The following is a 13,562-nucleotide window of genomic DNA, read 5'->3' as shown; positions in this document are numbered from 1 at the left end:
ATCTAAATTATTGCACTTAGGGCTACTTTTTTTGGCAGGATTTAGTTTTGGTATGTTATGTATATTATATCCTATTATATTAAAATTTATATACTTAGCATATTTATTTATTATTGTATACCTGGTATATTTATTTATTTAAAATTTATAGCATTTGAGGTTTATTTATTGCACATTATATTATATTTTACCATACATACTTAGTTGCATTTTTATTAGAACTTGTCTTCTAAGTATTCTTTAATGTTGTAATAGCTTTTATTAATAAGGAAGAGTTTTAATTTCTTAACAAAGATATTCAGTTTAGTTTCGGTTTTGAGAAAATTGGGTAGCTTATTAAATATTTTTATAGACATTACCAACGGACCGGAAGAAAACATTGACATTTTGGAATAAGGTAAGTTTAATTTATTTCTGTGTCTAAGTTGATGGGTGGTTTGGACATGTTCTCTTTTAGTGTAGAATTCAGGGTATTTAAAGACAAATTTACATATTTCTAAGATGTAGATACACGGTAAAGTTAAAATTTTAAGTGTTCTAAAATGTGGTTTGCAAGTGTCCGTCTGTTCTATATTTACAAGTATTCTAATTAATTTTTTTTGTAGAGTAAAAATTGTAGGTGCGTCAGTGCTATTTCCCCATAATATAATTCCATAGGAGAGCCATGAATGGGCATATGCATAGTAGGTGGTTAATGCTGTGGATAAGTCTGTGGTCTTTTTAATTTCACGGAGGGCATATGAGAAACTGGATATTTTTGCTCTTACTTTTTTTATATGGGGTTTCCAACTAAGATGAGTGTCTATTGTTAATCCGAGCAATGTAAACTCGTTAACTACCTCCAACTGAGCCCCTTCAAAGGTGAAGTTTATATTTATAGGTGGCTTTTGATGTGGATGGAAAGACATTAATTTAGTTTTCTTGAAATTAATTTCTAGATTGTGTTTTTGCAGCCAGTTTACTGTTGTGGTAAGTACATTCTTCAGAGTTACATCTAGATTTAGGTTTGTTTTACATGGGAGGAGCAAGGATACATCGTCGGCAAATAGAACACTTGGTACCTGTATGTTTTTAGGCAGGTCGTTTATATATAAGAGAAAAAGTAAGCACCCAATAACACTTCCTTGAGGTATTGAGGCATTTAGATATTTATTATTAGAACGAATTTTTCCTATTGTGTTAGTATTTTCATCAAAAACTTCTATTTCTACTATTTGTTCCCTATTGGCTAGATATGACTTAAGCCATTCATAGGCTTTTCCGCGTATACCTATTCCATGTAGCTTATCCAATAGGATATTGAATCTAACTTTATCGTATGCCTTGGTCATGTCTAATAAAATTCCTATTGCATATTGTTTGCTATTGATGATGTCAAGTACTTTTTGAATATATTTATATACTGCAAGAGTTGTAGATCTATTTTTTCGAAACCCATTTTGGCAGTCGTCGAGTATTTTGTATTTTTCGCAAAAAGAATAAATACGATTGCACATGACTTTTTCAAAAATTTTTGAAGCAGTGGGTAGAAGCGCTATAGGGCGGTAATTATTAGGATCAAATTTTGAATTACTCTTATGAATCGGTTTTATTAGAGCCTGTTTCAGTTGGTCAGGTACAGTACTTTCATCGAATGATTGATTTATTAATTTGAATAATGGCAAAGTTAGTTCATCTGCACAGTACTTAAAAAGGATAGGTGGAAGTTCGTCTAACCCGTGACTTTTTTTTGATTTTAGGCTTTTTAGGATCAAGTTGATTTCGCGAAGTTCTACAGGTCTAAGATACATGGTGTTTTCAATAGGTTGGAGCACTGGGACACCTGACGGTTCACTATTATTGGATGAGTGTGTGTTCTTGTTTCCAATAGAGGCAAAAAATGAATTAAAGTAGTCGGCGATCTGTTTTGGATTTGTCATAAGGTTGTTATCTATTTTTAGTTTTATATTTTGCTTTTCCTTTTTTGTTGTTTTATTAGTTCGTTCATTTATGATACTCCACATGCTTTTTACTTTATTATTAGATTTATTCATTATTCTCTTATAGTGTATTTTTTTCGCTATTGTTACAGCACTTTTTAGTANGTATTTTTCCTCGAGCCCATATACTTTAAGCACGCCACCTCAGCGTCTCTCACGCCGGAGTAAAAGAGCTCGCATACCGAGCAGAGGGCACTTATGATGATCATATTTTTTAACCACCACAGTAAAATTACTGGATAGACTTTAAAGAACTGAAAATAATATAGGTAAGTAATGTTAAATCATTGTCCCTCTCTAATACCAGAGGTGAATTGACAATTAAGCCTACACTCTCAGTCTCCACGCTGGACAGACGGGTTGCGGAAACCTGATGTTCGCATATTTGTCCCTTAGTCGCTTTACGACAAGTCTTTATTGCGGTTTAAGAAAAGTTAAAATATGACATAACTAGCTTTTGCCAGCGGCTTCACCCGCGTGAAATTTAGTTTGTCACAGATCGTCATAAATTATATCCTATATGTTATTCTGGGTTATAAACAATAATACTGTAATGTTTCATCAAAATCCGTCTTGTAGTTTTTGCGTGAAAGAGTAACAAACATCCAGACATCCACACAAACTTTCGCATTTATAATATTAGTCGCTTTACGACGAGTCTTATAGACTAGTAGGAAATAGGATAGTAGGATTTGCAGATGAAGAATGTACCCATTTGCAAAAAGAAGGAATACTATATAGGTATTTTTTCAAAACTATCAACCATTAGGTACACTTATGAGCACACTGCTCGCTTCAATTTTACTCACCCAATAATGATGTTCAGGGAAAGATAGTAAGATTGTGATTAAAACATTCACTTGCGATAAACCAAAAAATAAATTATGTGTAATATAGTACGCCACCTTGAACAATCGAGATTTCATGATTGACATCTATATTTAAAACTCACTAGGTAGTTAAAATATTAAGGCTGTGTTGCACCACCTTATTTTAACCGCAACATTAACAATAAATAACCGGTGCTTTTTGTATGGAGTTTGACAGATTTTTTACGTTTGTCAAAGTTAAAGTCAGATGGTGCAACTCAGCCTAAGAGTCACTTGTTACATCATTTAAAAAAACTTACCATCACTTTAAACGTCCCCGTAATCAAGGAAAAAGTTTCAATAATATCGAAAAATATTTTCAATACCGTCACTTTATTATTCTCATATTCCAAGTCCTCTTCAGAAATGTCAGTATCATTTTCGATTTCTTTAACCCACAAAAGCAACAGCATCCTTAGCAAACTAATAGATCTTATTGCGTGATAAATGCACACATCGAAGCATATTAAAGGAAAACCCCACACAAGATAAGCGATCCCCTCCAAGTATACTGATAAATAAACCATCCATGCAAATTTTAAGAAAATAGGAATAAACAAATACCAATTCCACTTCCTAAAATTCAATATTAAATTTTTACTGTTTAACAATTTGCTGATTCCATTGATCTGCGAAATAATTTTCGCATTATTACGACGGTTGTAAATCAAAGTCATAAAATTTAAAACAAATCCAACGCAGCACGAAATCAAATCATAATAGAGAGCCACACGGCTTATACCTAAGGTCTTTTTATTATTTATAGATGTGACTATAATTCGATAAATAAATACAGAAATAAACATGACGTGTCCGAAGAGAGACAACAGTTTCGAAGAGAGACTTTTGGGCGATATGTCATTGTTCTTGAAGTTGTACATGGTTGAGAACCAGATCTGCTGCAGCAGATACAGNTTTTAGTATTTTTTCGTATCGTTTATAATATTGTGTAATTATTGAGTTTTTGGTTTTTTGTACAAGTATTTTTAAAAGTCTTTTATTTTTACATGATGTTTTTATACCCGTTGTCAACCAGTACTTTTTAAATTTTGTTTTTAATTTTGTTTTACAAATAGGTATACTCTCGTTTAAAATATTTAGTAGTGTGTTATTAAATATATTATAATTTACATTTACATCTTGATTTATTGGAAGAAGTTCATGCCAGTTAATATTGGTTAATTGAGTTTTAAATTGTAGCATGTTTTTCTCATTAAAATTTCTTTTGTTAGTGTACCAAGCTGTTGGTTTAATTTTTTGGGGTATATCTAAATGAATAACTGTTCCACTATGGTCTGAAAATCCCAGTTCCTCGACGGTTGTGAATAATTTTTTGTTATTAAAGTTTGTGAATATTAAATCCAAACACGTCACAACACCCTTGCAATGTAAATTTCGAAACACTACGNTTTTATATGTTGTGTGAATTTGTATTCTAACATGAGGTCTAAAAATTGGTTTGTTTTCAGACTGTTATCTAATATATTTATATTAAAATCACCTCCTATTATCACATTTATTTTTGAGTATTTACTATTTATATATTTTAGAATTAGTTTTAGTTGGTTAAGAAAGACATCTTCCTCTCTTCTATTCCAATACATAGTTACTAGTAGTAAATTTTCGTTTAATAATTCACATGCACACACTTCTAAAACATACTCAATAGACATATTAGTGAGAGCAATTATTTCTTTATATTCAATATTTTCTTGCAGTAGGATACACACCCCACCACCAGTTCGTTTGGTTCTGGAGAATGAGGATGCTATTTTATAACCGGTAACATGCATATTTTCCAGCTTTTCAGGTGTTAGCCAGGACTCAGTTATGCATATTGCATTGTATATTGGTTTTTGGTCTATAAAGGCTTCTAGTATATGTTTCTTGTTATAGAGACTCTGTATGTTTTGAAATAGCGTTTTAAATTGTAGATCTGTGGTTTCGAAATAAATTATTCTGAATGTTCTTGCTAGACTGTCCTGGTGGGTGTGTTTCTATACCATTTTTGCTCTTTATCTGGTAGTCTCTTGGTTCATTTATAATGTTGTAGTTATCTTGTTTAGGGCTCGTGTCTTGCTTTATTTCCATCTTTTTCCCGTCTACAAATAGTTGGTTATTGCGGATTATTGCATGCATACCCTTTTTTCTTGCCTTAATCATCTCTTCCCGTAGTAAGTATCTTTCCTTTCTTGCGGTCTCGTCCAAAAATGTAGATATTGAGAGTCGGGTTCCTTTGAAGCAATGACTGTTATTAGTCACGTATTTCGCCATCCGCTTGCTCAGTAGCTCAATTACAAGTGGGCGGTTATTTTTACCGGTTCTTCCTATTCTGTACATATTTTCTATATATCCCATTAGGTTTACATTCATGGTTTCTTGGAATAATTCAATGAGTCTGTTGTGCAGGTCGTGTTCAGGCTCTTTGTAATATTCGACGAAGCCGTAAAGTACAATTTTCTTAGTGTTTGTATCACAGCATTCCGTTCTGCTCGCAGGTAACATTCCCTTGGTTGATAAATTTTCTATTTCCTGTTTCAATTTTTCATTTTCCATTTGTAGTTTTTTTATCTTAGTGCTTATTAACTTTATGTCTTCATTTGTTTTCAAATTTTGTTCTGACAGTGTATTCGTTTTGTCGTTAACTTCTTCTCTTAATTTCGAAATTGCTTTTTGAATTTCAGATTGTATAGTATTTTTCAGCTCTGCAACTATCAATTGGTTATTTTCTTTCAGGTGTAATACTATTGTTTCGTTCAGGTTNAATTCCGAAACACTACGCGTCACAACACCCTTGCAATGTGAATTCCGAAACACTACGCGTCACAACACCCTTGCAATGTGAATTACGAAACACTACGCGTCACAACACCCTTGCAATGTGAATTTACAGACGACCAGCACATAATATATTTATTTTTATTGTAAAATCGCATTTATCACAACTACCTACGTAACACAGTGCCGTCGTCTCTACTTTTACACGTTCCACTTGGCAGTCTTACTTGAAATCTTTGGATTTCATGTATTTTATTCATAAGAGGCTGTTCTTTATGCAAACTTCCAGTCAGTGGACACTTACCCACTTATTATTAATAAGTTACACCTAAGATGAACCCTGGATTAAAATGACATTTCCATACTAAATGACAATTTAAGCCTGAGTTTAACTAGGGTTTAACTTTAATTAATAAGGGGTCTACTATGGGCTATTGGACAGATATTTAATGATTAAAGATAGCATTTCTACTTATTAAACAACCAAGAGATTCGGATGATGGAAAGGAAGGAAAGGTGATAAGTTGCAATTTGCATTTGTAGTAATATTCATTAAATACGTTTGAGGGGTGTTTTGTCCAAAGACTGGAAGTTGACCCTATCATTATACTGAATATTCCGTCTGATAAGAAATAATTTTAATTTTGTAAAGAAATTTTGGAATTTAAATATTGTATTTGACTATTTATATTTATCATGTATTTATATTATATTATAAAAATGTAATATAATGTTTAAAGAATACAATGTACTGTTTTTAAATGTAATATAATGTTTAAAGAATACAATGTACTGTTTTTAAGGTGTCAGTTTTAATTGAACAAATAAAAACAATAATAAAACTCACATCGATGTCTTTGATTTAAAATATATTATACAGGTTGTGATTTTGCAACAAATCCTTTTTAGGTAAGAACCTACTTAAATATGAATTCATTTTTTAACTTTTATACTTCAACATCTACAGATTTGGTGGTAATATTCTTTTCATTAGGACATAGCAGGCTAAACTCAAACCAAAATGTTCAAAACACTCACGCGTACGAAGTCGCGGGCACAGCTAGTAGTTTCATAAAGTCTTACGTTATAGCATAACTTATTAGTAACCTGTGGTTATAGATAAAAGGTGATCTTAGTTGTAACAACCTCCCCGATAGAAGAACAAAGCATAATATTATATTTGTAGTCGAAAAATCACCTAATATGTCAGCTGCGATTTCTAGGTTTTTTAGTATGAATTAATTCACAAAATATATAGATTGAACTAGTGCCAAATGACACTACGAAATTGTCTTTTTTCTACTTAATAAAATAAACACTTGATAGAAAGTGATAAGCCTTGGGGGAGGCCTTTGTCCAGCAGTGGACGTCATTTGGCAGAAACGAACGAACGATAAAGCATAATTATGATCATTAGTAACATTTCATAAGCATGGATTGATTGTCGGCAGGTAAAAATTTATTACGAAAGCTGTGAAACAGAACCAGTCATGTCAGTCAATGAAACGCTAAACGCTGGTAAGTTATGATTCTCTACAATAATAAATAGTTTTTCAATTCTCCGGTTTAAATTGCATTGCAACATTTGCAACTGCAACCTTTAGAATCCCCGCAGTCTATAGACTTTTTTCAGCCGATTGTTTCAATGGCTTCTAATTTTTATAATGAATTGACCCATACCAAATCGGTGTATCTAAAGACCGCACTTTCATGTCAACAACCCGAAACTATCGGCCGATAAAAAAGTCTGTAGTCTTCCTTAAGCCTGGGCGCACACTACCGACTTTTAGTTGGCCGTAGTTGAGTCCGGTCGGGCTGTTAATCAGTATGGAGATATTGTATGAAAGTGCGCAAATTACACCGTTTTGGTATCGGTCGATTCTTCATACAAATTAGAATCGGGCCCAATTATCGACCAACGGTTCGGTTCTACATATAAAGGTCTTTTAATTTCTTCGATCTTGTTTTATTAAGATTAATAATTAACTTTTAAAAAAAATAAAACCGACTTCAAATGCGTGAACACAAAAAAAAACTAAAAATTAAAAATATTGCGTATAAAAAAGTTCATCCCCAATTTTCCACCCTTGGGGGTGAAATATTTTCTTCAAATTCGCATGAAACCATCCTTTTGATAATACCTATTCAACAAAAAAATAATCGTTCAAATTTATTTATAATCGGCGGAGATATTGCGTATAAAAAAGTTCATCCCCGATTTTCCACCCTTGGGGGTTGTTTTTTCTATTATTAAATTTAAATGGGACCACCCTTGAGGTATTACCTATACGCCGAAAAAAGATTTGTTCAAATCAGTTCATAATTGGCGGAGTTATCGCGTAACAAACATAGAAAAAAAAACATACGGGTCGAATTGAGAATCCTCCTTTTTTGAAGTCGGTTGAAAAGATAAGTAACCACGAATTTTCATGCTATAAAACCTTTTCAGCACTTAATAAGACCGTTAAAGATGGACTTGTTGTATACTTCCCTAACTATGGGGACAATGTATGCGTTGCGAATATTGACTGCTATGTGGACGCTGAAACTTCTAAGCAAACCTTGACGCTGAATTTTACCGACTGCACATATGTCCACGATCGACTGTACAAGGTATTTTTAGGGTTCCGTAGTCCTGATAACCCTTATAGTTTCGATATGTCTGTCTGTCTGTCCGAGGTTTTGATTGGAAACTATTGGCAGTAGGGAGCTGTAATTTTGTGGAGGTATAGTATATTAATCACGCCGACAAAACGGTAAAATGAAATTTGGAAAAAACAATTTTTTTAGGGTAGAGCGGACTACATTATCGTAAGGACGATTTTTTTTCATCTTTAACCCCATCGTGTGGGGTATCATTGGATAGGTCTTTAAAAATGGCTTAGGGGTTTCTAAGATTATTTTTCCATTTAGGAATCTGTTTGCAAATTATTAAAGTTTAAAGTGCCAATTTTTGTTTGAGTAGGGCGTCCCCCTACTTTAAACTGTTGGCTTAAAAAATCTGGAAAAATTCATAACAATAGTGCTTTTTATGAACTTTCAAGGAAAATTATAACGGATAAGATAAGTCAGTTAGTTTAAGAGTAATGGTCATTTAACTCATGTTTATAAAATTTCATTACTTAATTTCAAATTTCTTACTGCACTTAAGTTAAATTATATTATAACTGTATGTTTCCCAAAAATAAATAAATAAGTACCTCATAAAAATTCCTTACAAAAAATAATGAAAAGTGACTTTAGATGAAGTAATTGCTTGCTTCTGAAATATATTGTGTAACGACAGACATATAGGGGAACCTGTTGAACCTTGGACAGAGTTGTACCTAAAACAATTGTATATATTTTTTGAATTATGCGGTTTTATGNACAATCTTTTCAATTCTTCAAATCTTAATTGGTTATTTTCTTTCAGGTGTAATACTATTGTTTCGTTCAGGTTCTTCAACAAGGTGGTGTCTCTGTCATCTGTATTTAGTGTGTCTCCTAGCAGGCTTAGGTCATCTGAGTTTGCTGTGTCGTTTTTGGTGTTTTCTATTCGCTTCCTTATAGTGATATTGTTGTGTTCGGGCGATATTTGGTTAAAAACAGGCAAGTTTTCACTTGACGGAGGATTAAGTTCTTCAGGTGTACAATATGATCCCCGTAGTGGTGTATTTTGGTTGTCAGATTTGGGTACACTATTTTTACATGTTTGACATATCCATTGTGATTTTCGTTGTTTGTCCATCAGATTGAAAATTTTCTCATTTATGTTAGCACATTCTATATCGTATTTTTCGCTGCACTTACAGCATATCATAAAGAGTCTATTCGTTAGCTTACTTTTACATCCCGCACACATTCCATAGGGCGCCATTTTTTGCATATGCTGAGTTGCGAGACTTGGTTTTTTTGACAAGTATTGTTTTTGATGGGATTAGAAATACATATTAGATCCTAAGAACATTAGAGTTCTTACGGCCGTATTCACGAAGCAGCAAATCGAACGCACAGCGTTGAATTGAACTCTTTGATTGGTTCTGGTGTTAGAATTATTTGCCTTTCTTTCGTTATTCCCTTTGGTTTAACATACAATCATTCCAAAAGTTAAGCTAAAGGAAAGCTGTTATAAGATTATGTTGTATCTAGTAGTAAAAAACAACTTTTCGGAGTATTAATATAGGACCTTATTCATGCCTCAAGTGTTTAATAAATATCAAGAAACAACGAGATTCGAACCTGTTACCCTGATATTTCTTCTTGCAAATAGGTAAGTTATAAAGAATACTTTTTGTTGGTATGGAACTATTCATCATCATCACATTTCAGCCACAGACGTCCACCGCTGAACATAGGCCTCCTCCAATGATTTCCACATCGCCCGGTTGGTAGGATGGAACTATTATAAGATCCTAAGGCTGAGTTGTACCACCTAACTTTGACGTTAACCGGTGCTTTTTGTATGGATTTTGACAGATTTTTGACGTTTGTACAAAGTTAAAGTAAGATGGTGCAACCCAGCCTAAATGTACATGAAATCCCAATAGTAAATATAAAAAAAAAAAAACCCACCTACAAATAATCCTAACTGTAGGCCAAAGGATTTGCTGTTCTAAAGCCGGTCAGTTCGTAAACTATTTCCCAAATAAACTCCAAACATGCACGCCGTCCAGATTAAGCTGTAATATCTCAAGCGACGCGTAATAAGCACAAAATATGCAGAGAGCGTCCCCTGTGTAAATATTGTGACCACGTGTGCTCACGTGCGAGAGTTAGGACTGTAGCCCAGTGAAAGCGAGGCTGTTAATATATCGTTTTACTTTAACTGTGTTTTTTGGTGTAGATTGAGTGTGCCAGTGGTGGGTTGAAAACCTCATTCCTAGTCAATTATCTAAATAAGTCGACATAAGGTTTGTCAGTGGAAAAAAAAAAGAAAACTTCAGTCATCTGTCTCTCGCTTTACAAGTTACAACAGTTACTAGCATATCAACATTATTACTGCGAATTCTTATATTCGTTTCAGAATCCAAGACAGTTTTCTTCGAGGACTTTCTCTGGTTTTATCTTTCCCATATCTCGTTGTGGGTTTAGTAACTCAGTAGCTATAGATAACCTTAATTCAATTCATGAAAAAGTCCTTGTATTGACAATGAGTGTGAATTGTTCAGTAGCCCATTGTCAGTATTCTATCACAAAAACATAAGTAGTCATTAAAATCGTCATGCTATCTTTTAACAATCATATCTTGCAGTGTGCACAACCCTATGGCATAATAAAGCTCGCGTCGCGCGCACGCGGCCCGTCTCATTAAGTTAAACTGTTCCGCTGCCTTTAAATAGGACTTCATCTGCTCGTGTGCACACGCCTTAACATTCGCTTCTCGATATATCAAGCGAATAAATAGGCACTTACAGGGCAGATATGTACCATCCTAACCTGCATCTCACTTAACACCAGGTGCGATTGCGGTCAAATACCTGCCTTGTTATGCATAAAAAAATCTTTTGATTCTATTCGATTTTGTATAAAATGTGAATAAAGCTTGTTGCCTACTTCTGAAGTGTCACGCTCTACTTATTCTGATTCTTATAAGCCACCAATCATAGGCTTGATTTTAGTTCTGATAGGATTATTTCACACACAAGGTGGACAGACGACCTCTTAAAGATAGCAGTAAGGTGCTGGATGCAGGCCGCTATATTACAGCGGCCTGCATCCAGCAGGTATATATATTATACCGACCGGCTCACCTGGAAACCATTGGTAGGTCTACGTTCAGCAGTGGACGTCCTGTGACTGGAATGATGATAATAAATTTATTTATATTTGAAAGTAAATAAGGCCCATTTGAGTGTCAAAACTATTCCACTTATTCCTACTAAAGAACTGAGAAAGTAACATACAAACTTAAGTAATTTATTTCAGTATCAAAATAACTATGTATGATTGTTAAAGTTACGGTCAAAGTTAGGTGGTGCAACTCAGTCTTAATTTCTTTTACGATATGAATCTTACTTTGGTAGCGTTCTAATTACTCTCACAATACCTATTTATAATTTGAGAATAGGAATTATAAAAAAAAAACTGCCCAAACAAACGTAATAATAATATTAATATTTTACTACCCCGATAACCATTTATTGTTTTACCAAATCACGTCATAATCGTAAACCTTTTACGTTTATTACAATGGCTATCTGATAGATAAAAATCCATTCGGTTGATGAACAGTTAATGATAGTAACAGTACACTGTAAAAATATTGATACGGAACCCCCTGAAAATTGAAACCGGCTTAACGACGGGTCAGTGAACCCGCATGTGAAGGATGAAGGGATGTTAAGGGAAAATAAGGATGAAGGTATCAAGCCACAATTAATAGAACTATAAATAGCATTGGAAGAATTTTATAAGGTTTCGTGTCTAAAATTAGTTTTTAGTATGAGTTTTATTAATAAACGTACTAGTACTACGTTTTAAACCTAAACCATACTTTACACTATTTTTATTAGTAAGCCATGATACATTTTATAATGTTAATAAGAGCATTGTTGTGTTTCGGCACTTAAAACATCCTATTGGTTGGTTATCTTATATGGCCAAGAGCTTCTCCGTTGTGGATATAAAAAACATATTAAAATCAAAATCAAAATTTTCTCTATTTGTTTAGACTAATTAAATTAGTTCTTGCAAATCGTTAAATGCTCTTAAGGAGCCTATACATGTCTCATTCTTTTTTTGCCCTACCATTATTTTTAAATAACCTACTGATCTTACCTGCCCTTTTGTCCCTATGTCTAAGAGTCCTCCACCTAGACATGAGCTCCCTTGGCTGACCTGGACGTCTTTAAATAGACTTCGGACGGACGGTAGGCCGTAGTAAGGACAATCTGGTCAGGTGGGGATTCTTGGATGGCTCAAACTTAAAGTTCACATGCGGTTTTGTTCCCCAGTCGATGAAGCATACGATGTCAAGCCCTGAGTGCCCAACTGCACGCAGGAAGACTTGAATGCTACTGATAACGCCACTCTTGTAAAGGAGTTTTGGGCTGACACTGTATAGGTTTGTTGTCGACATGACAAGAAAAAGAACAGCTTCTGGCGCAGTCGGGTAAAAATGGTGCGATAGTTGATGGTGATAGTTTTTTGAATATTCAATCACCTTTTTGTTGTTGATGCCAAATAAAGCTATTCTTCCTTGCAATACCTACCGATCGAAGTCTTGTGAAAGCAAAGTCCTATTTTAGGTTCAAGTTTAAATCTTCGAATTATTATCTAGCTTCCCATTGTTTCTATCTGTTATCAGACAAATCTAGGTCGACCACACCCGACATAGGAATCTAGAATCTGATCTGCATAGTCTATGGATTGATGGANTTTTGCATATTATCAGCAAAAAATAGCTAAATTCACAATCACAAAACACCTTGTTCACTTCGTATACCGTTACCGGTGCAGCGTAAAAAGCGCTTTACAGCAACTTGGCGTCTAGTTATCGCACGGAACTGCAGCCGTTTGAAGCGCTTTATGGTCGTAGCGTGCGCTTTAATAGGTCAAGGGCAATGGCCGCCGGTCTTATTTTTCCACGAAATTCTTCAATTTTGCTGGATATTACTTCACTAATTTGCTTCACTCAAATACTTATTCTGTTGAGGATTTTATTAGCTGACTAATGGTGTACGGCACTTTAGTATACGTTTACTTTTTTCACTCGAAACTATGTTTTGAATACGGAGCAAAACAAAACGCGTATTTACTTGTGCGGGGCGCCCCCCTCTCATACTCCATACACACCACCACACCACCATACACATACTCTGTCCAATGTATCGATATCGACAATCGATAAACGATTTTAGTAATCCAACACACACACTTGTTTTTTTTTATATATATCTACAACGAGGAAGCTCTAATCTTGGCCTGCATCTCACCTGATGGTAAGTGGTGATCA

At 34.2% G+C, this 13,562-nt stretch overlaps 1 protein-coding gene across 1 annotated transcript; it reads right to left on the bottom strand.

The window, feature by feature from the left end:
* Positions 1-4,388: 4,388 nt before the first annotated feature.
* On the bottom strand, positions 4,389-9,356 carry LOC114358284 (synaptonemal complex protein 1-like). The gene is made up of 2 exons (XM_028312204.1): positions 8,998-9,356; positions 4,389-5,624 (listed from the first exon to the last, which is right to left on the bottom strand). Exons 1-2 carry the CDS (start codon positions 9,354-9,356, stop codon positions 4,772-4,774), a joined length of 1,212 nt encoding a protein of 403 aa, XP_028168005.1. The 3' UTR covers positions 4,389-4,771.
* Positions 9,357-13,562: the final 4,206 nt, after the last annotated feature.

The sequence above is a fragment of the Ostrinia furnacalis genome, unplaced genomic scaffold, assembly GCF_004193835.3.
Source record: "Ostrinia furnacalis isolate ACB-3 unplaced genomic scaffold, ASM419383v2 OfSCF0283, whole genome shotgun sequence".
In the NCBI taxonomy this organism is placed as follows: Eukaryota; Metazoa; Arthropoda; class Insecta; order Lepidoptera; family Crambidae; genus Ostrinia; species Ostrinia furnacalis.
Note: the sequence above shows the minus strand (reverse complement) of the source record. Positions and strands in the feature narration are given on the sequence as shown.